Below are 24,205 nucleotides of genomic sequence, written 5' to 3'. Positions count from 1 at the left end.
TACTGTGCTCTGACTGAAGACGAGCTTGTCACCGTCCAGGACAAACACGGTCACGCGATCCGCATGCCTATGAGTGGGGAGGACCCTGCCGCCGCCATGATAATATGGGATGTGTTTCCTAGGGCCTTCAAGTATGTTAGAAGGGAAGCTTGGATTAAGAAGTGAAGGGGGAATGTGAATCCTCTCTATATATACCTTACATGCCTGACTGTGTTCTGCTGAGTGCCTGAAGGGCACGCCTAAGTACAAAGGGGAGCGATGGTGATTAAAGGGAAGTGATAGCAAACAAAAGGTAGTGGGGATTCATGCGAGAGAATCAAAGGGGTCCGTAAGGGACTTCCGACGCATGTTCAGACAGGCTGTCTGGAACACCATCCCCCACTCAAGACAGTACGACCTCGAACTGTCTTTAAGAGTCTCAATGCTTGCAACGACGCCAAGTTCTCCAGAAGGGTGTGGTGTCATGATCGCTATCATCATCTTCATCATTCTTTGAGTTGGGAATGTTGGAGAGGTCGGAGGAGGGTGCTGCTGTCTGTTGCGAGGGAGGGGGCTCCCTTTCGTCGGATGAGTGAGTATCTGAGCCACTGCGGTCAGGGGAAGGCAGTGTAGAAGGTGCAAGAGGGGGTGGTTCAGATAGAGCCTTAGCCTTGGTCCTGGCGATTGGCCTATAGGTCTTACCAGCGGCTTCAACCTTCTTCTGATGCCACTCACACTCCATTTGCCTCCTCCTTTCTAGGAAAGCAGGATCTTTCTTCTGCTCCTGATACTTAGCTTGTTTCCTAGCACGCAGCTCTTCCTTGTGCCTCTTCTGATAACGGCAACTGTTTGCCCTTGCTCTCATCTTGATCTTCTTGTTAAGTTCCTCATCGGCTTTCCGTCGCTCTAAAAGGCATTGCCACTTGTCCTTTCCTAGCGCTTTGTAATGGTCAGGATCGGAGGCCCGTGCCTCTTGTTCTCGAATGTGGTACCTACGACGCCATGCCTGAAGCTCTTCTACTGTCTTGGTTGCACAGTGCCTGTGCGCCACAGCTAGATTGTACTCTCAATATGCTTCAGGGGTGAAGCATGCCTTGAACCATTGGTTGCAGTCCTGCCAAATGGCTCCACCAGTGAGGAAATTCAGTCGCTTGAGCTCCTCTTGGTACTGTCTCTGGTAAGTGCAAGTGGCATGTGACCTCTTCCACATTTTGTTGTAGGCCTTGTAAGCAGCTGATTGCCATTGAGACTGGTGGTGCACTTTGGTTGCTTGCCAGCGCAGTTCCTTCATGACTTCGGAGCATGCCTTGCCAAGCTGTTTTGGACCAACATATGTACCATCACCCCGTCGATCTCCTCTCTTCTGATCAGCAGGTTTGTGCCTGGATGCTCTGCAGGCAGTGCTGCTGGGCTCAAGCACCAGAGCTTTCCAGGCTGCGGTATGAGAAGCACTTGTAGACAAGGCAGGACAGTCTCGCAACGCATGGCCTGGCTCGCCACAGCCATAGCAGGTGGGGTCGAGTGGCTCAGCTGTGGCATGAGTGGAGGGGCCAGGATCACCATTGTTCCCATCCCCCTCTCTGTCGAACAACTCCTTTTGGAGATGAGAGACCTGCATCGCTGCTGCCAATGATGTGTCCCAATCGTCTTCCTGAACGGGAATTAGTCCAGAGTCTGACGACTTGAACTGGCGGTAGGACTTGCTCCTCGTGAATCCTCTGTGGTTGGGGGTCGGGAGGTGTGACTGTGCCTGAGCGGTATTCCTGCTAGACGACAGTAGTCATTCAGGGTCGGTGTCGGGGGATCTTGCTCACTGCTTGCCCTTTCCCTTGGAGCCAGAGTCATCGTCATTGCTCCAGCTGTGGGCTGGGGATTCTGCTGGCAGGTCGAGCTGCTTGGAGGAGGCATTGTCGTTGTCTGCAGCAGTGGAGATGCAGGAGGATTGCCTTCGTTGGATGGTGACTGCATATCCCCCGCTTCCATGGTGTCCCAGCGACGAAGGTCGGCCTCACCAATGAAGGAGCTCTGCTGAGGAGGTGGTCGAGGGAACCAATGAGACCAGTCGGCGCTGGGACCATGGGCAAGCTTGAGATCTGAGACATTGATGGTCGACTTGAGCGTTTGACCTTGACAGGAGACAAGCTCAGCCACCCCCTCGACAGAGATGCTCGATACCAGAAAAGGACCGCTCCAGGGAGGGTCGTACTTGCCTGCTCTTTCCAGACAATTCCTTGCTAGGACGATATCCCCCACAGCGATCTCTGGCCGGTCCAGATGGGACCTTTCGCGAAGGAGGGCTCGTCGTTCCATGATCTGGCGAGCTCTGACATTGGCAGCAGTTCAGAACTTGTCGAAATGTCTTGCTCTTGCTGACCGAGCCTCTAACTCGTGGTTCCGAGAAGCGTTCGGGGCGTCTGAGGCATTGTCGGTTGCCTGGAACTGGAAACGAGGGTGGTGGCTGTTCATCATGAAGAAGGGAGACTCACCAGTCATTTCCGACCTGGTGGCATGGTATCCAAACAAAACTTGGTTGAGGAGCTTGGGGTTGTCCCAATTGAGTTGGTGTTGAGCACCATATCACTTGAGGGCATTGAGGAGGATACCGTTGAATCGCTCGACCTTGCCATTGGTCTGTGGGTGGTATGGGGAGATGTAAATGATCCTGATGCCCAGAGAACACATGTAATCACGGAATCTGAAGGATATCCATGCCGAGCCATTGTCGCATATGACGGATGATGGTTTTCCATACCTGTAGATCAGATTCTCCATCATGTGCAGTGCATCGGCAGTATTCTCGTTCTTGGTGGGGAAGGCGTGTGCTTGACCTGTACAGTAGTCGATCGTGGTGATGAGCTTCGTGTTGCCCAACCTTAAGCTGGGCAGGGACAGAAAATCCAGCCCCCATCATTCGAAGGTGTCCATCCTAGGTAAGGGATGGAGGGGACCATAGCTCCTCCCCAGATTTGCCACGATCTGACATTCAATGCATAAGTGTGCCACTGCTCCGCAGATGGCAAGCATGGCTGGGAAGGCATATCGATCTGTAACCAGATTCTTGAGAGCACTTTGCTTTCGGTGTCCTCCCTCGTCATGTAAGGCCTTGGTCAGAGAGCAAGCTCTCTTGAATGAGGTGATGACAGCTACCCGAGAGCCCAGCTTGTTGAGACAGAATAGATGGCTGTCTTCGACAAACAACTGTAGCACCCAGTGCTCCACTTTTTGCAATGCCTTGGCTACATTGCCATCATCGAGCCTGGCCGTGTCCACACTGGGCAGAGCTTCCTCAGTGGAGACTGAGTTTCTGACAGCTGTCTCTGCAATGGACAGCACCTTCTGTTCGATGGAGAGCCAGGTGGAATGACCCTTGCAAGCTATGCTCTCAGCAACTGCTTCCGCCATACCAGGTTTGATAGCAAGCTTGCCATCAGACGCATCGGTGGTGAGCCTCTCGAGAGCGGTAGGTCTGGGAGGGCCAATGAGAGCAGGCCTTCTTCCAGTGACCAAAACCTGCTTTAAGTCATTGCTGGGTTCATCATTGTCAGCCAAACCGGGTCATTGGCTTAGGGCATCTGCCACTATGTTTTCCTCACCCTTTCGATAGATGATGTGGGGATCATACTGCTCAATATGATCGAGGTAGCAGTACTCGCGTGGAGTTAGCTCACATTGGGTGCAGAAATAGACGATTCCTTTGTGGTCTGTTACCCAAGTGAAACTGCCAGGAGCTCCATCGATGTAGCAGCAGAAATGAGTCATGCTGGCAATGCCACCAAGAAGCTCTCGCTCCCTGGCAGAGTAGTTCCTCTCTGTCTTGGATAGATGCTTGGAGAAGAAGGCAACTGGCTGCAGAGCTGACTTGGGGGGTAGTTCCCAGTCGTTGAACTGTTGGCCCTGCCAATCATGGCGAACTTGAGATAGAACTGCACCAATGGCAGTGTCAGATGCATCTGACTCGATGTAGTAATGCCTGTCGAGTTGGGGAAGACCCAGAACCATATTCTGTACTGCTGCTTTGAGCTCATTGAACACACACTTTCGAGGCTCTGTCATGTCAATTGCTGCTCCCTTCCGGGGACTTCCCTCGGTCAGCTCGTAGAGTGGGTCAGCGATCCCAGCAAATCCTTCGATAAAACGTCGGTAATATCCACACACATTGAGGAATCCTCGGATGCTTGTGATGTCGGCTGGGAACGGCCAGGTGGTAATTGCCTCAACCTTAGCTGGCTTGGGCATTATGGTCTTACCACTGTTGATGATGTGACCCAACATCTTAATCTCCTCCTTTGCAAAGTGACACTTGTGGAGTGACAAGACAAATCCAGCGGCCTCGAGGGTGGCGCAAACCTTGTCGACGTCCTTTTTGTGTGTCTCTAGGTCAGGGGAGAATACTGTGATGTCATCCAGGTACACTATGCAACACTGGTTGATGAAGTCGGCCAGAACGTCGTTCATTGCTCGCTGGAACATGGCAGGCACATTCGTAAGACCCATGGGCATGACATTCCATTCGAAGTGGCCATACCGGCAGGAGAAGGCTGTCATGCCCTTGTGACTTTCCTTCATTGGGATCTGCCAGAACCCATTCAGGAAATCCAAACTGGTGAAGTAGCGGCTTCCAGCCAGCAGGTTCAACGAGTCGTCTGCACGAGGGATTGGGTAGGTGTCCCGGCAGGTAACTCGATTGAGGGCATGATAGTCGATCATGACGCGCTTCTTACCATCCAGTTTGGGTATGATGTGCACTGGGGAAGACCAGGCAGAAGAACTATGTCGAATAGTGCCGTTCTCCAGACTTTCATTAATGAAATCATGGATCGCACGGTCTTCTGCTGGTGAGCGACGACGTGGGGGCTGTCAGATCGGACACAAGTCGGTGAGATCGATCTCATGTTCGATCTTGGCCCTCTTTGATGGGTCCATGTTTAATTTACTGGAGAATAAGGTTGGGAATCGCTTAGCAAGGCTTGACATCCAATCGCCGAGATTAGACTCAAACTGAGGAGGTGCCTGAGTCTCGAGTACACTAATTACCTTCATAGCCGAATCCTTGGTACTCATATCACAGCTGACCTGTACCACATGTCCGTTGATCAGCAATTTCAACCTGGGGGCAGGCTCGTCATCGTGCCAGACAAATTTGGCTCGGGTCTGTCACAGGAAGGGTAATCCTGCAATGAGACTGAAGTCGCAGCCTTCATGGAGGTCAAGGGCGAACACCTCAAGCATTACCCATTGTCTGGCAATGATCAACAGGAGTGTGACCAACTTCGAAGCAGTTGTAATCTCGCCGGAGGCGGTCTGGATGACCTCCAAACCGCATTTACACTCTGTGATATGGGTACCATTCTTTCGCAGGAACTCGAGGAAGTCTCCAGCAACATAGTTGTGGGAGGCACCAGTGTCCACAAGCATGAACACTCGTAAACCATCGGGAAGATGGATATTGATCTTTGGCAGATGATCAACCATGGACACCATATGCAGGGTATGCATGCTGGCGTGCTTGGTCCTCTGTGGACAGTCGCAGGAGAAATGACCAAGCTTATGACAGTGATAGCACTTGGTGTTCTTGTCTGCAACCAGAGCAGGAAGGGTGGGTGTGCGCTTCCTTGGCTCGGATCAGCGAGTGCTCTTCAGGTGACCATTCCTGGTGGACTTGTGGGAAGTGGCATGGAGTGACATAGGCCTGCGCTCCACCTTCTTCCATGCATCGAAGCAGGTAGACTGTCTACCAGAAGAGTCCTTGGTTGTGCAGTCAGCGAACTGACTCTGCACAGCCATGTTGCCATTCTCGAAGTTACAAGCCTCTTGCACAACCTCCTCGAAGTTGTCAATGATGTTCTTTTGTTGGATATCATGGATGAGGTCATGGTACCTAGAGGGGAGCTTCTCGCAGAAACGATTGACCCACTCAGAGTCCATGAAGCTGCCTGGTGGAGCAAGTAACACGAGCTTACAGAAGTTCTTGATATAGCTGTCCATGTCCTTGAAAACAAGTGCCTTGATCTTGCATCTTGCCATGAAGGCTGGGTTCTGTTCTTTGTGAGCCTCCAGGAAGGCTTGCCGATAAAGGGTCCAAGAGAAGGAGGAATATTTCTTCCTGAAGACATGCCACCACCCAAGTGGGGAACCCTCGAGACAGCTAGAGATGGTGACTGGCCACCTGCTCTTGCTGACTCAGCCGTTGACCAGTACTTCCACGAAATCCTGAAGCCATTCACCAGCAGTCTCCTCAGTGGAGTCATTGTAGGGGCAGAACTTGGGGATGTGGGCATCCTTGGAGGCATCGAAGATCTCATGGTCATTGGTGGCATCATTGAGATCCTCAGACCAGTCGATCTTGTCTTCGATCACTTGAGCTAGGCCGACGTCTCCAGCATCCTGTGTGTCGGTGGCGGAGGCCTCTTGCTTGGCCGGCGAGGGCATCACTTCATCAGAGGGGAGCAGACCCTCAGCAGGCTGCTGAGGGACAGCGTACTCTTGGATGATCTCATGCATGCGTTGCTCATTCTGTTGGGAGAGCTGAGCAAAATGGTCATCGATGGCCTGGGTGAACTGGGTGGGGAAAGCGCCCAGCTTACTGTTGATCTTGTCGATCGACAGCTTCGTCTTGTTGCCCAGAGCTTTGATGCTATCAGAGAGACTGTCAAGGCTGTTCTGCGTCACAGTCTTGACCTTCGCAAACTCTACGTCATTTGCGGCTTTGAACAGGTCGAACTGCAGATGGAGCCTGGACAGTTCGGTGATCTGGTTCTTGAGTGCAGTGAGGGTAATGTCCAAAGCACTAAACTTACCAAGAACAGTCTCCTTGGTGATCTTCTCTTCTTCGTAGGAGACGAAGAACGATCGCATTTCGGCTGACAACTGGGAGGTGTGGGCTGCGAGGCTCTCGAGCGTCGGCGGTGGCGCCAGGAGCTGGAGGGGGGCTGACATGTCGTAGGGTAGAGGTAGAGAAGATGAGGGGTGTACAAAAAGAGATAACTACACACCAGGGGTAGCAACCACTTTATCGATAAAGTGTTTCCTAGGGCCTTCAAGTACGTTAGAAGGGAAGCTTGGATTAAGAAGTGAAGGGGGAATGTGAATCCTCTCTATATATACCTTACATGCCTGACTGTGTTCTGCTGAGTGCCTGAAGGGCGCTCCTAAGTACAAAGGGGAGCAATGGTGATTAAAGGGAAGTGATAGCAAACAAAAGGTAGTGGGGATTCATGCGAGAGAATCAAAGGGGTCCGTAAGGGACTTCCGACGCGTGTTCAGACAGGCTGTCTGGAACAGATGACAGCATGCCTGAACCTGCTTGTCGGCGGTCGCATGCCTGGAACCCGAAATCTATTGTAAAGGCCAACTAGAATCAACCTCGGCGAAATCTATTGTAAAAGCCCTCTATGATCTTTCTTGCTGAAATCTATTGTAGAAGCCTCTTAGGATCCTTCTTGCCCAAATAGATTGTAACTATGGTTTAGAACGGATTTCGACTAACTGCTGTGGACACTCCGTCCAGTGGTAGTACGGTGTCATAGGACCATCTGCGCAGAAGAACGGGACCCGAAGGAAGAGAGGTCATGCACAAGAATCACAAGATCGGGTGACTGAGGAGTTCCAACAAAGTTTGGCAAGATCAGTAGTATCTATGTCTTATGACAGAATTCATCAGGGTCAGTAGTATTGAGACCTTACAGCAGGATTCATCAGGATCAGTAGGACCAGGACAATACAACAGTTCTTGATGAAACTGGCCAGAGGGCACCCCTCCCATGGACCCCACCAGGGGACAAGCAAAGGACAGGTTACCACCCAGATGAGGGAAGGGCCCTACACAATGATGAGCTTGGCATAAGAGACAGACACTGGCAGCAGGAGCAGATGAAAGAGGGTATGTCCCACCACTCAGAGAAGGTGGGAGCAACCCCTATCAAATGATGAAGCAGCACTGGGTCTCCTTGACCACAAGGAGTAGGAGAAGCAGTATCACAAAGAGTATACACCCTAAAAGTGGCAAGGGGCATAGGAGAGATGGGAGGAGGAGGGGCAGCACTGAAGGAGACCCTATGTCAGCGGTCGCGCGCCTGAAACCTGAGATCGGTAGTTGTATCAATACTATTACCAATTCTGTCGAGTTATGCAACAGCACTTGTGGTATTGCGATTCTTCACATGATATGCAGTAGAGCCATCTCTATTACTTTTCTTGCTCGAATCTGTAGTTGTGATGATGCTATTGCAGATTTCAACTGACCACTGTCAGACACTCCATTCAGAGGTAGCTCGGCACAATCAATAACTATGTGAACTTGCTGATGACACCAAAGGTCTGGTGTGAATATGGATTGGTGGCATTGACACAAGTGTCCAGTGCATCGACTATGCTTGAGGTGATCCCTGGACCACAGTGGACGACTGCCTTCAGTTCTATTGATATCCAGGCCACTGGTTTGCTAAGAACCACCTTCGGATGTCAGGAAACAGTGATACAACACATGTGCTTTGATGAGGAGCAATCTATTGATTGCAACTTATGCTGACTGAAAACTAATGAGTACTTATGTTTCTAAAGTATTGACTAGTTGTATGGTGAGTAGAGTGGATGACCCTCCACTCGACCATTTGTGATGAGGAGGTAGGACTATATGCCTCTTTGCAGTGTCACCAGTGACACTGCTCCTGCTTCCTCTCTCCAGAGAGTACCCTCTTCGTCGAGTACTGCACAGGGATCTCCAAGGAGGCACCTCCTCCATATCAAGCCTTGTCCCTCCTGTCTTTCCTGAGCTGTGTCAACTTCATCGACACTGCTCCTCCTCTTCATGTCCCTTTCACCAGTGTCCTATACACAGATCTCCTTCGTTTGACTGGCAATGGTTCTCTTCTACTCCTGTCCTGTGGGCCCCTGAGTGGTAACCAACCACGTGTCACTGAGCTCAGTCCCTCTTGCATGTGAATCGTTGTATGGACATCCTTACTACTGATCCCCATGGAATCTGCCACACATTCTCACTTGCTGCAGATTCTGGTGGGATTCATGATATCGATGATGCTCGTGCCAATTTCGCTGTGGTCTGCCATAGAGCTGATTCTACTGCCGATCTCAGTGAACTCTGTCGCAGCTCCTATGATCTACCCAATTCCACGATTCCTGCACTACCTTCATATGAACCTCGGTCTTTCCCCATTCTGTGCACCCAGGCCCATGACATTACCCCCCTCTTAAGAGCCGAGCTCTGTTGAGGCATGTCCTGTGCCATGTTTGGACCATACCACCATCTCTTCACCATCCAATCCCATCCCCATGTCACTGTATCTCACTTGCTCCAAGACTGCCACTGTTGCGCCTCCTGCTGAGGTGGCGATGACATCCTCTCGTTGTTGTCGGGTGGTATTAAGGCTACACCCCTGTGAGGATCCTGCCACAGAGGCGAATCCTCCTGCCCCCTCGGTCCCAGCCCAAGTGGCTGACCCCCTTGCTCCTCCAGTGGTTCGTTCACCACTGGAGCCCCTTTTCTTGGGGATGGATGATGACATCATCATCTCCAGCCCCCTCCCCTCTCCTTTCCTCGCTCCTGTCATTCCCAACCCTGTGGGGAACGACTTCTCTCCCACTTCCCCAGTGGTCGACCTATACGAGGTCGATGCTAGACATTCCGCCATAGAGATGACCACTCCAGAACATCAAGCAGCTTGGGAGGCAGAGTTGGCCAGGTCCCCAACTCCTCCTCCTACTGCTGATGAGGTTGTCGATGTGGTCCTGGCTGCTTCCAGAGCAGGGACCCCAGTCTACAGGCCAGAGGTACAACCTCTGACCCCTCCTCCTCGCTGGGTTGGGCATCAAACACCACCCCCCCCTCCTCCAGATCAACATCTCCCTTCCAATCGGGAGATTGCTGGCTGGGCTGAAGGGTTTGTCACAGCCAACCTCCTGATGCGAGTTGCGGATGGACACTATCCATGCGACTGGGATGTGCCCATTGGGTCATTGGTGGCGAAGCATCTTCATTGACTGGTAATGCTTCGCCTCATGGAAGGTTGCATGCCTTGGCTGAGTTGGCAGTGTCATCGCTGCTTCAACCTGGGTGTACCGTAAGTAGTATCTCCTGACCTTCCTGTTCGATTCTTGATGGCTACTGACCTTTCTAGCCCTCTCTTTCTTAGTTGTTTCTCCTCTGCATTCACCAATCCATTTGGTGAGTGAACTAGGATTCCTCGTGCCTGTGTGCACTGCTACTTGGCTGGGTTGGGACATTGCGAGCACAATATCCCTGCTCATCCAGGTATGGATTACACCAGTGATGGGACCCCATTGATCCAGCCCCATGGTTCCCACCAAGTGGAGTGGGCCCATCTGACTGTGGCAGATGGATATGGTCCAGGCTTGGTTCATTCTGAGGAATGAACCACCGATCCAGTGATGACCTGCAGCTGGGTGACAGCCATGCAGGTCATTTGGCACTTTTGTCAGCCTGAGCTGGTAAGTTCCATCCTTTGCATGCTCCAGTTATATGTCAAGCATCATGACCGACTGTACTCAGAGCATCAGCCTCACAAGTCTGTGATGGAGTCTGGAGGTCCCCCAGACTTCCTTCATGAGCAGGTGGCTCCTACCGAGGAGGAGCTAGTGATCTGGTCCTCCCTTGCTCCTCCTCCTGCTCCTTCTTCATATGTCGACATGTAGCAACATGTCTCCTTCTGCAATGTTGATCCTTCTTGATCCTAAAAATGAGTCTGTGGCCTGACTCTTGTGTTGTTGCTTATGAGCCTGGCTGTTGAGTACCATGCTCTTGAAACACTTCTCGTATGGTGAGAGTAGTATTTCGGGTCCTCTCCCTGAAATCTGCCATACCACCAGTACTGTGACAGATTTCTGTGTAGTTCATAATAGTGCCTCTACTCTCACATTTTTCACTCAAATTGGTTCTAACTACCTTCTTACTGATTTCTCCTTCTCCTCATGCTTGTTAGCCTCGTCCCCCCACCAAAACCTCATACTCCTGGATGAGGTCAGGACAGTTGAGATTCAACAATGGTTCCCAAGAAGCAGCCTCCTCTGGGTACCCCCTCCAAAGCACTTTGTATTCTGTCATCCCGTCGTGTGAATGCTTGCCAACAATTGCTTCGACTTCGAAGTCAAGGTCTTCATCTGGCAGCGATGGTATGATTGGCTGTGTCAATCGTTGTGGTATGGAACTGTTCTTTGCTGGTTCAAGCAAAGACACATGAAACACATCGTGGACTCTGAGGTTTGCTGGCAATGTGATTCTATAGGCTCGTCGGCCCACCCTTTCTTGTACCAGATAAGGTCCTGTGAACCTGGTGTCCAACTTTGGTGTGGGTCGCCTGGTCTTCCAATTCTTGCGATTGATGTAGACCATGTCACCAACCTTGAATTCTATGTCCTTGTGTCTCCAGTTATAATGATTGACTGTACAATGCTGTGCCTCCCTGATCTGTTCTTGAAGGTACCTGCAGTGCTCTTTACCATCAAGCAAGTACTCAGAATGTTTGGGGTTGTTCACTCCTAGGTGTTGAGGAATGTCAGGATGGGCTTTTGGGTTCCATCCATAACATGCAAAGAATGGCGAGACACTGATGCTATTGTGTATGGTATTGTTGTACACAAATGCTGCAGTGTTGAGCAAGCTGGCCCAGTCATTCTGTTCATAGTTGCAGTACATATGAAGGTACTGCTCTACTACTTGATTGACCCTTTCCATTTGCCCATCCATTTGAGGATGATAAGCAGTGCTGAGCGAATGTTTCATACCCATTTGATTGGCAAATGCTTTCCATGCTCCTGAGATGAACTGCCTGCCTCGGTCTGAGACCATGTGATCTGGATAACCGAAGTGTCTAACCAGATGACCCCATAGCAGCACAGCAGTCTGTTTTGCTGTGACTGTTTTGTATGTAGGGGCCAGAATAGCAAACTTGGTCAATCTGTCAATGATGACCAGGATTGAATCATATCCCTTTGAGGGTGGTAATCCTTCAATGAAATCCAAGGATATAGAGCCCCATGGCCTGTCCAGGGTAGCAAGTGGCTGCAGCAAGCCATATGGGCGATGGCAAGGAGCCTTGTATCTGGCACACACTTGGCAACTTGCAACATAATCAGCAATCCAGGCTGACATGTTTGGCCACCAATAGTGTAGTTGGCCCAACTTAATGGTAGCATCTCATCCCACATGTCCAGCTGTGATGCCATCATGACATTGAGACATGACCATGAATTGCAAGTGTTCTACAGACAACAACTGTCCATCAACTTCTTTGGCACTTCGCAAACAACAGTCATTGGTTCTCCCTGGCATCGTTACCTTGGGGATAACCAACCATCTGCCACTGTACCATAAGCTGTCTCTGATCTCAAATGGCTTCCTTAGATGAATCTCCTGAAGCTCAGGATCCAGAGGCTGGAAGATTCTTGCCAGATCTTTGATTCCTTTTGTTGATATAGACTCCATCATGAGGACAGGAGCCACTAATATGGAATCATCACCTGAGCATGCAATTAGAACTGATTCTGCTGAAATTGGTAATATCATGCTTGCTATTACATTTTCGGCTGGGATCTGCTGCAACTCACTTCTTGTCGCAATTTCATTTTCAACCTGTTCAAACACCTGGGGGGGCAATAGTTGTCAAATGTTATGCTCCTGCTCTTTACTGACCAGCTGCATATCAGCTTGTCTGGTGAGAGCATTGGGTTCACCACCCTTGTCCCCTGGTTGATATTGTAGCACAAAGTCGAAATCTGCTAACAATACTGCCCATCTTGTTTGTCTGCCAGTGATATGATGTTGCAACTTGAAGTACTTGAGTACTTTGTGATCTGTGAGAATGACTAACTGACTTGGAAGTCCTGCTAGCATGTGTCGCCACTGAGTGAGGCAGGTGACCACTGCTAGGAGCTCCTTGTCATGGATCTTGTAATTTTTCTCAGCCAATGACATCTTCCTTGAATAAAAAGCTACTGGGTGCCAACATCCTTTGTGCTCTTGTTTGAGCACTCCAGCGATGGCAAAGTCGCTTGCATCTGTTTCCAGCTTTGTAGGAAGGTGGTAACTGAAGTGTCAAAGTACTCTGGCCATCATGAATGCTTGGATGAGTTTGTGGAAAGCTTGTCAAGCTTCTTCCAGCAACTCAAACTTCTTGAAACATTCAGTCAGTTTCACCAGTGATGTTAGTGGCTTGGCAATTCAAGCAAAGTGAGCAATGAATTGCCTGTAGAAGTTGGCAAAGCCAAGGAATCTTTGGATATCAAGGATTGATTCTGGCATTGGCCACTCTTTGACTGTCTGTACTTTCTCAGGATCCATCTCTACCCCTGAAGGTTTGATGATGTACCCTAGAAATTCTACTGTCGTGGTGTGGAACTCACACTTTGACAGTTTAGCAAACAGCTGATTGTTTCTCAAACAGGTGAGAACTTCAGTGACATGTCACATGTGTGCTTCCTCCATGTCACTGAAGATGAGGAAGTCATCCAAGTATACAACAACATATACTCCAATGATGTCTTGGAAGATGATATTGATGAACGATTGGAAATGGGCTGGTGCATTTGCTAGCCTGAATGGCATCACAAGGTACTCATATAGTCCCAATTGTGTACTGAATGCCATTTTCCATTCATCTCCTTTCACAATGCAAATGAGGTTGTATGCTGCTTGGAGATCTAGTTTAGAGTAGATCTTCACCTTTTGGAGCAGGAACAGTTGCTCCTTGATGAGGGGCAATGGAGCCCTGTTCTTGACAGTAATCTCATTGAGTCCCCGATAGTCCACACAAAGTCTGAGACCTCCGTCTTTCTTAGGTATGAAGAGCACAGGTGACCTTGCTGGACTCTTCGATGGTTGTATGAACCCCTTCATGAGGTTCTCATCCAGATACTTCCTCAATTCAGACATTTCTTTAGGCCCTTTGAGATACAATGGGCCTTGAGGTGGTCAACTTCCTTCCATTAGTTCAAGGTGGAGATCATGTTCAGTATGCTGGGGAAGCCTGTCTGCTTCCACCTCGTCGAACACATCATGAAGATGTTGGTATGGCTTTGGTATATCCACTGCCATCACCTTCTTCTCGATTTCTACCTCCATCTCTACTCCTTTGTCAGTGCCGGTAGGAACAAAACCAAAGGCCAGGAGTGATGAGGGTGGTGCTTCCAATAACATGAACCCTATGGGTCTGTCCTCTAAAGCTGCCTGAAGTAAGCACTTCGCTGAGACGAACTCGTTTCCATGCATGGTTGGTCATGCCATTCCGTAGGAGCCCGTTACCACAGATTTCGTTGAAATAGGTGATAAGCTGTCTCTTATGGCGAGCTCCTGTTTTTGCTTGCTTGTTGCAGCAGCTTTCATCGAATTCTGTGACAGTTCCACTACTATGACCGATTGTGACACTTTTGATTGTAAACCCCTAGTTGCAGTGGCTTCAGGGGGTCGTTTTCAGTCCTGGGACTTGAACTCCAGTTGGCCTGTGTCCCATCGTATGGTGGGCTTGAGCCTTCTTAGCTCAGTGAATCCCAGTATAAGGTCATAGTCAGCAGTATCGGCTACCAATACTTTGACTACACCTAGGCTGTGCTTGCCAATAACTACCTGTACAGTTGTGGTGCTATTGATAATGAGCTGGTGTCTGGTGACACCATGAATCAATCTTGTTTTTGAGGGTTTTGTTGGTATTAGGTACTTACTGATAAAGGAATCTGAAACTATGGACAAGCCAGCACCGGTGTCAGCGAGTATACAAGCAGGGTGGTCTTGGACCATTCCTGTAAGCTCTAATACTGCTTTTCCCTTGCTGGTGGAGAAACATATTTGGCAATCTTGATATATACACAATGATGGCAAGGAGGTTCGTAGAGCCATGCATGCCATCAGTGCATTGCCCCACTGTCATTTCCCTCATCATCATCATCTTGGGGTTCCTCTTGATTGGTGTCATTAGGAACTTGGTATTGATTGAAGTCTAGGTCATCAGGGTCGCTTGTTTCAGTGCTGCCTGTATGCCCATCCCTTGAGTCAGTGGCCCCTTCCTCAAAGGGATCTTCTGTGGTTACCATGACTCTTGGTCCCAAAGGTCGTGGGCCCAGAGGGTCTGCCATCTTGCCTGGGCAGTCTCTGGCCCAATGACCGATGCCTTTGCAGATATGGCAAGTGCTATTGCCTGGTACTGTGGGGCTTCCTTGTTTCAGGTCCAGTATGTACTGCTGAGGTAGCAGCCAATGGGTTGGTCTGCTTGGGTTTCCTGCCATTATTGGTGCTGGCATTTGAGCAGAGTTTCTTTGTGCTGGTTGCCGAATGGGGAATGAGCTCTGAGCAGGTGGCATTGGTCAGATTCCCAGGTTCAATCGTGGAGGAGCAGCACTCGGGTGCCTAGCAGAGGACTGCTGTAGCAGCATCCTCTGTCAGTCAATATCTTCGACCTCTCAGTACCATCCCCACCTCTTTGCAGGTGGGTTACACTCAAACTTTTCTTGCAGACTATGTGTGAGACTGCCTCAGAACAAGTCAATGATGAGCTCGTTATCATCCAGATTGACTTGTCCTTCCAAGTCTCTGAAATGTTCCACATGGTGTGTGGCAGCACCAGGTGCATTGCTATTGAGTTTGAGAGCCAACAGCTTGTTGTAGGCTTCCATTCTAGCATTCCGGGGATTGAATTGTTCTGACAGCTGCTCTGTAAAGTAGTGCCAGTCATTGAATAACCTTCCTTCATGTGCCCTGTCAATTCGGAGCTTGGAGGTCCACCACTCCCATGCATTCCCTTCCAATTGAGAGCCCATGTGGTTGATCATTCTTGTTTGCTCATATACCTGGTTAAACTTAAACCAGGCTTTGGCTTCGAGAATGAATATCTCCACATCTCGTGGATTAAACTTAGGAAAGGGTGTGGCAATTGGCTTTGATCGAGAGAGATCCACCAATACACTAGGATCCTCCTCCAAGTATGGGACATAAGGTTCCATCCTAGTCCTACTATATGGATCCTCCCTGGGTTTGTAGTACCTTGGCCTGGTGGGCAATGCATACTTTTTGTAATTAACATCGTCTTGCTCATCTATGGCAGCAAACAAGACCGATCATCTTGGTCATGATGCTGGTGTAGGAGTCTGAGGGTCTCCTAGCATGGATTCATCTCCTCCTGCTTGATCTTCTGATTGCAAGAACTCAATTGTCTCTTCTCTGCTTAGGTGAGCATGGTGAAGTCGCTCTTCTCATTGGCCTTGCCTAGTGAGCTCGAGTTGGGCTTCCAATAGTGCTAGAAGCCAGTCGAGCTTATTGTTGAGGCCTTGGTCTGTCATCGCGATCATGGGGTGCTGCTTGAACGATCCACTCTAATGTCAGCAGTCGCATGCCTGAAACCTGAGATTGGTAGTTGTATCAATACTATTACCGATTCTGTCAAGTTATGTGACAGTGCTTGTGGTATTGCGATTCTTCACATGATATGCAGTAGAGCCATCTCTATTACTTTTCTTGCTCGAATCTGTAGTTGTGATGATGCTATTGCAGATTTCAACTGACCACTGTCAGACACTCCATTCAGAGGTAGCTCGGCACAATCAATAACTATGTGAACTTGCTGATGACACCAAAGGTCTGGTGTGAATATGGATTGGTGGCATTGACACAAGTGTCCAGTGCATCGACTATGCTTGAGGTGATCCCCAGACTGCAGTGGATGACTGCCTTCGGTTCTATTGATATCCGGGCTGCTGGTTTGCTAAGAACTGCCTTCGGATGTCAGGAAACAGTGATACAACACACATGCTTTGATGAGGAGCAATCTATTGATTGCAACTTATGCTGACTGAAAACTAATGAGTACTTATGTTTCTAAAGTATTGACTAGTTGTATGGTGAGTAGAGTGGATGACCCTCCACTCGACCATTTGTGATGAGGAGGTAGGACTATATGCCTCTTCGCAGTGTCACCAGTGACACTGCTCCTGCTTCCTCTCTCCAGAGAGTACCCTCTTCATCAAGTACTGCACAGGGATCTCCAAGGAGGCACCTCCTCCATATCAAGCCTTGTCCCTCCTGTCTTTCCTGAGCTGTGTCAACTTCATCAACACTGCTCCTCCTCTTCATGTCCCTTTTGCCAGTGTCCTATACACAGATCTCCTTCCTTTGACTGGTGACGGTTCTCTTCTACTCCTGTCCTGTGGGACCCTGAGTGGTAACTGACCACATGTCACTGAGCTCGGTCCCTCTCACATGTGAATCATCATATGGACATCCTTACTACCGATCCCAGTGGAATCTGCCACATGTTCTCGCTTGCTGCAGATTCTGGTGGGATTCGTGATATCAACGATGCTTGTGCCAATTTCGCTGTGGTCTGCCATAGAGCTGATTCTACTGCCAATCTTGGTGAACTCTGTCGCAGCTCCTACGATCTACCCGATTCCATGATTCCTGCACTACCTTCATATGAACCTCGGTCTTTCCTCGTTCTGCGCACCCAGGCCCATGACACCCTACACCTCCTGAGGAGAGTAGGAGCATTGTCACAGGCGACACTATGAGAGCATCTATATAACCCTACATTCTCCCTGTCATAAGTAGTCGAGTAATTGCAGAGCATTGCTTCTATCATAGTGTGTGCATTGTATCACCACTTCTTGACACCATCCAAAGGCAGTACCCTCTGCAGTCCAGATATCAATCAACACTGAAGGCGGTTTCATACTGCAGTCCAGCTCACTTGATCTTATACCAAAGGCAGTCATCCACTGCAGTCTGGGGATCAACCATTCAACTCATTGACACACTGGACACTTGTGTTGAGTTAACTCATTTCACACCAGACCTTGGTGTCAGCTCAAAGTACCTATTGGATATTGATTGTGCTGAGCTACCTCTGGATGAAGTGTCCCCAGTGGTCAGTTGGAATCTGTGATAACCTTAAGTTACAATCCATTCGAGTGAGAACAGTCATAGAAGGCTTCCACAGCAGATTCCAGCAAGAATAATAATAAAAGGCTTTTACAATAGATCTTGCCAAGATTAGTCGTAGTTGCCTTTTATTACAGATATCAGGTTTCAGGTGCGCAACCTCTGACAATCTGGATCTGTATGAGAAGAGACCATGTGCGAGAATCGCAGGATCGGGCGATTAGTGGGTTCTGACAGAGTTTGTCGAGATTGGTAGGATCAAGGACTTATGGCAGAATTCATCAGGATTGGTAGGATCAAGATCTTACAGCAGAACTTGTCAGCATCTGTAGACTCACAACAGTATGACAGATCCCAAGGAAACTGGTTGGAGGGGACTGCTCTTACCAATCTCATAAGGAGACAGGCAAAGCAAGGGATCACCACCCAGGTGAGGTGGGAGAGACCCCTAACTGACAATGAACTCGGCATAAGGTGACAGATGCCGTGGACTGGTAGCGAGCATGAGCAAGATGAAGGAGGGTGTATCTCGTCCATCAAGGGAGGTGGGAGTGACTCCTATCAGCAATGGAGTCACACTTGGTTGCAGCAATGTCAGCAGGAGGAGGAGTATGGATGGGACAGGACACATAAGGGACCAGAAGGAGAGGCCGCCGACAGAGCAGTGTCGAAGAACTTACACCTCCTGAAGAGGAGCAAGAGCAGTGTCGCAGGCAGCACTGCAATCTGTCTATATAACCACACATTCTCTTTGTAGTAATAGTCAAGTGGATCTTCATCTACTCTACACCTTACTAGCTATATCTTTACCACATCATATACTTAGTAGTTCCATCACAAGTTGCAATTGCAGGCCATTGCATCTAAAACATAGCATGTGTGTTGTATCACTGCTACTGACAATGTCCATAGGCAGTACTCTACAGCAGTCCAGATAATAATCAATACTGAAGGCAGCCCCTGTGGTCCATCACTCTCAATCTCATACCAAAGGCAGTTGTCCACTGCAGTCCAGTTATCAATCAATTAGCTCAACTGCATGACTGTCAACATTGCGGACACTCGTGTCAAGACAGACGCTGTTGCACCATACTCTGATATAGTCTCAATTATGTTCACTAGGACCTTGATCGTGCCGTGTGTCAGCGGTCGCGCTCCTGAAACCCGAAATCTATGTTAGAAGTCAATTACAGTCAATCTCGGCGAGATCTATTGTAAACACCTTCTATTATTATTCTTGCTGGAATCTGCTGTAGAAGCCTTCTATGACCTTTCTCACTTGAATATATTGTAACTAAAGGTTATAACAGATTTTGACTAACTGCTGTGGACACTCCATCCAGAGGTAGCTCAGCACAATCAATGTCCAATAGTTCCCTTAGATGACACCAAGGTCTGGTGTGAATGCATTTGTTTCGACATGAGTGTCCAGTGTGTCGATAGTTTGCTTGAGTTGAGTGATCCCCAGACTGCAGTGGATGACTTCCTTTGGTATAAGATCGAGTGAGCCAGACCACAGTATGAAACCGCCTTCTGTGTTGATTGATATCTGGACCGCAGAGGGTACTGCCTTCGGATGGTGTCAAGAAGCGGTGATACAACACATGCGCTACGATAGAAGCAATGCTCTGCAATTGCAACTGTTTGTCAGAGGTCGCGTGTCACCGGAATGGTTCCGTTCTCCGAGTCCGGAGCATTTGGGAGTGAAAATGCTTATACTTCAGTGTTGTGTGAATTGGGTACACCAGCTAAGGGACTAGCTGATGTAGTGGTTTTGCTGCTCACTATGTTTTGGTTTGGTTACCCGATTCCCGATCGCTGACATCGTGCACCTGAAACCCGAAATCTGTGGTAGAAAAGCAACTACTACTGATCTTAGCGAGATCTGTGATAGAAGCCTTCTGTCATGGGCCTGGATGTGCAAGAAGTAAGAAGGTCCATCAACTCATATGAAGGGAGTGCAGGAATCACAGAATCGGGCAGATCATGGGATTTGCAGCAGAGTTCATTGAGATCTGCAGTTGAAGCCATTCTATGACAGATCCCACCAAGATCTGCACAAACAAGGATAGTATCATGAATTCCACTGAGATCAGTAGTAGAAGAGATCATATGGCAGATTCCATGGAGATCAGTGGCAAGGATGACCACATGATGATTTCACATGCAAGGAGGACCAAGCTCTGCCAAGACGAGGACTGAGCCCAGAAGCATGCAGCTGGTTACCACTCAGGGGTTCACAAGACAGGAATCAGGAGAACAGTCACCAGTTAGGAGGAAGGAGAGCTGTGTCAATGACACTGGTGTACAGGTTGTGAGGAGGAAGAGCTGTGTCAAAGAGGTTGACACCCAGCTCAAGGAGGACAGAAGTGAGGTTACAGGGACTCCTGTATGGTACTCGACAAAGAGGGTACTCTCTGGTTAAGAGAGCTGGAGCAGCATCACAGGTGACACTGCAAAGATGTATATAATCATACCTTCTCATCATAGGTGGACAAGTGGATCTCCATCCACTCTACACCATACATAACTAGTTATCACTTCAGCATAAGTATACATTAGTTTCAGTCAGCACAGTCACAATCAAGTAGATTGCTTCCATTGTAGCATGTGTGTTGTATCACTGCTCACTGATGTCCAAAGGCAGTTCCTAGCAAACCAGCAGTCTGGATAAAGATAGAACCAAAGGCAGTCATCCACTGCAGTCTGGGGATCACCTCAAGCATACAGTCAGCACACTGGACACTCATGTCAGTGCCACCAAGCACATCACTCACACCAGACCTTGGTGTCAGTACAAGTTCACATATGTTATTGATTGTGCTGAGCTACCTCTGGATGGAGTGTCCACAGTGGTCAGTCGAAACCTGCAATAGCAAAACCATTACTGCATTTCTGAGTGAGAAAAGTGATAGAGATGACCCTACTACATATCTCACCAAGAATCATAATACCACAAGTGTTGTCACATAACTCGACAGGATTCGTAATAGATGCGACTCTATTACAGATCTCAGGTTTTGGGCATGCGACCTCTGACACCTTCTATTATTGTTCTTGCTGGAATCTGTCGTAGAAGCCTTCTATGACTGTTCTTGCCTGAATAAGTTGTAACTGATATCTATTGCAGATTTCGACTGACCACTGGGGACACTCTGTCCAGAGGTAGCTCGGCACACTCAAAGGCCAATAGTTACTTTGTCTGAGGTGGCACCGAGGTCTGGTGCTAATTGTCAGTGGTCGCGTGCCTGAAACCTGAAATCTGTAATAGAGTCGATTCTATTACCAATCCTGTCAAGTTATGTGACAACACTAGTGGTATTGCAATTCTCAGTGAAATATGCAATAGAGCCATCCCTATCACTTTTCTTGCTTGAATCTGTGATTGTAGTAATGCTATTGCAGATTTTGGCTGACTGCTGTGAACACTCCATCCAGAGGTAGCTTGGCACAATCAATATCAATACATGGGTGTGGTAACACCAAGGTCTGGTGTGAATATATTGTTGGGTGGCATCAACATGAGTGTCCAGTGTGTCAACTATCGCTTGAGGTGATCCCCAGACCACAGTGGACTACTGCCTTCAGTTCTATCTTTATCCAGACTGCTGGTTTGCTATGAACTGCCTTCAGACATCAGTGAGCAGTGATACAACACACATGCTACAATGAGAAGCAATCTATTTGATTGCTGCTTGCTGACTGAAACTAATGAGTACTTATGCTTCTGAAGTAATACTAGTTATATGGTGTAGAGTGGATGAGGATCCACTTGTCCACCTGTGATGAGAAGGTATGCTTTATATACACCCCTTGTAGTGTGACCTGTGACACTGCTCTGGCTCTCTCTCTCCAGAGAGTACCCTCTTTGTCAAGTACTATACAGGGGTCCCTGTAGCACTGCTCCTGTCCTTCTTGAGCTGTGTGTTGACTCCTTTGACACTGCTCCTCCTCCTCATGACCTGCTTGCCAGTGTCCTTGACACAGCTCTTCTTCCTTTGACCAGTGACAGTTCTCCAGGTCCTTATCTTGTGACCCCTGAGTGGTAACTAACTGCATGCTCCTGAGCTTGGTCCCCATCTTGGCAGAGCTTGGTCCTCCTTGCATGTGAATTTGTTGTACAAACATCCTTGTCACTGATCTCTGTGGAATCTGCCATATGTTCATGCTTACTACCGATCTCGGTGGGATCTGTGATATCATCCTTGCTCATACTGATTGCACTGAGATCTGTCATAGAGCTGATTCTACTGCAGATCTCAGTGAATTCTGCTGCAAATCCTACAATCTGCCCGATTCCCGCACACCCTTCATATGAACTAATGGGTCTTCCTGCTTCCTGCGCATTCAGGCCCATGACAAGGATCTGGTCGGAGTCATTGATGAAGCACCCAGGGTTGAGCCGCAGGAACACATCGACCTGGGCTAAGAATGGCTCTAGGTGACCTCGCTCGCCGGTGAAGGCCTCTGGTTCTTTGGATCAGAACCCTTGTCGAGCTGAAGCATTGTTGTTGAAAGGTTCTTGAGCATCACGAGCATTGAGAACAGTGAGCAACGATTGAACCTGGGCCTCCAGGGACTCGATATGTTCAGAGTGGTTAGGAGGGGGCATAGTGACAGATGTGGATGGAGGCAAAGAAGGTGATGGTGGTGGAGCCTTGTGAGGAGGAAGGGGCATCTGATGACGATCAAGGAGAAAGGTGTGTCTTGATCGAGAATTGAGAGAGGAGGAGGAGTAAGGTGTCTTGATGACGATCGAAGAGAGAGGTGTGTCTTGATCAAGGGTCGAGAGAGGAGGAGGAGAGAGGTGTCTTGATCGGTGATGATGATGATGATGTTAGTGTCGGATGATGGCGATGGCTGCTAGAGAAGGATGATGGCGACGAAGGCTGGTAGAGAAGGAAAAGAGAAGAAGGAAGGAGCAAAACTTTGAGATCGAGAGTACAAGACTTGATGTGATGAGTCTAAGACTCTTTTGCAGTGAAATGACATATCAATGTTAGATCTATGGTAAATATGAGAGGGGTCATGACCGAGTCATGACACAAGTAAAGAGTTAGATAAGTAGTAGATAGAGTGGATGAGGGTCCACTCATATGCTATGATGAAATGAGAGTATATATGTGTTTGTACAGTCCCTGTGTGTAAGTTTGAGGACAATCAGGTAATTTCCTAATTTAGCTGGATACCCCTCATTTGTGTTGTTGTCATCATTGAGCAATAGCACTATCATCATACTAAGCAAGGACACTTCAAACACCAACATGGTCCATGGCAATGAGCTCTCCCCAAGCCAGTGTGCTTCAATCATTGCAATGCATGATACTGGGCTGCCAATTTGACAAATCATGGAGCTAAGTGGTGTATCCAAGACAGCAGTGCACAAGACCATCCAGAAATTTAAGGAGTGTGGTTCCTTCAAAACAAAAGCACAATCTGGCTGTCCACACACTTGGACAGCTACCTCAGACTGTTACCTTCAGTGTGAGGTACTCAAAAACCCATTCCTATCATGGTGACAGCTGTCAGCATTGCTTGCTGATGTTCCAACAACACAGCTCTGGAAAGCAGCATACCAGGCTGGAATTAACCACTGTATTGCACTTCAAAAGCTGTTTCTGACATCCAAAAACTGACATAAACATCTCAAATGGGCCAAGGCCAACAGCTCCACTGATTGGAAGTGTGTGCTGTTTGTCAGAGGTCATGCACCCAAAACCTGATATCTGTGACAGGGACGTGTCTATTACAAATCCTGTCGAGATATGTGGTAATGTCTTGTGTATTACAATTCTTGATGAGATATGCAATAGAGGCACCTCTATTACTTTTCTTGCCCAAAGATGTAGTAATGGTTTTGCTATTGCAGGTTTCGACTAACCACTGTGGACACTCTGTCCAGAGGTAGCTCGGTGTCATAGGAGCCAGATGCGCAGGAGGAAAGAAGAAGTTGAAGTCATATGAAGGAGTGCAGGAATCACAGGATCAGGCTACACAAGAGCTTAAGGGAGAATTCACTGAGATCAGTAGGAGAAATGAGTCTATGGCATAATTTGCCAAGATCAGTAGGAGAAATGAGCCTATGACATGGTTCATTGGGATCAGTAGGAGAGACAATCCTATAGCATAACTCGCCAGGATCAGTAGGAACAAAGCTGTTACCACAGAGTTCAGTGGGGATTGCAATACCACACTGAGTATGACAGGTCTCATGAGAATCGGTCAGGGAGGCACCCCATCACCGATATGACGATGGGAGGATACTGTACAAGGGGAGGACAGTTGCCACCATATGAAGTAGGGACCTTGCATGACAATGAAGTCGATGCA

At 48.6% G+C, this 24,205-nt stretch overlaps 1 protein-coding gene across 1 annotated transcript; it reads right to left on the bottom strand.

The window, feature by feature from the left end:
- Positions 1-6,159: 6,159 nt before the first annotated feature.
- Positions 6,160-6,915, bottom strand: UHO2_05711 (uncharacterized protein; the record flags this gene model as incomplete). The annotated part of the gene is made up of 1 exon (XM_041558610.1): positions 6,160-6,915. One exon carries the CDS (start codon positions 6,913-6,915, stop codon positions 6,160-6,162), a length of 756 nt encoding a protein of 251 aa, XP_041414544.1.
- Between the last annotated feature and the right edge of the window lie 17,290 nt (positions 6,916-24,205).

This window comes from Ustilago hordei (genome assembly GCF_900519145.1).
Source record: "Ustilago hordei strain Uho2 genome assembly, contig: UHO2_contig_15, whole genome shotgun sequence".
NCBI classification, from domain to species: Eukaryota; Fungi; Basidiomycota; class Ustilaginomycetes; order Ustilaginales; family Ustilaginaceae; genus Ustilago; species Ustilago hordei.
Note: the sequence above shows the minus strand (reverse complement) of the source record. Positions and strands in the feature narration are given on the sequence as shown.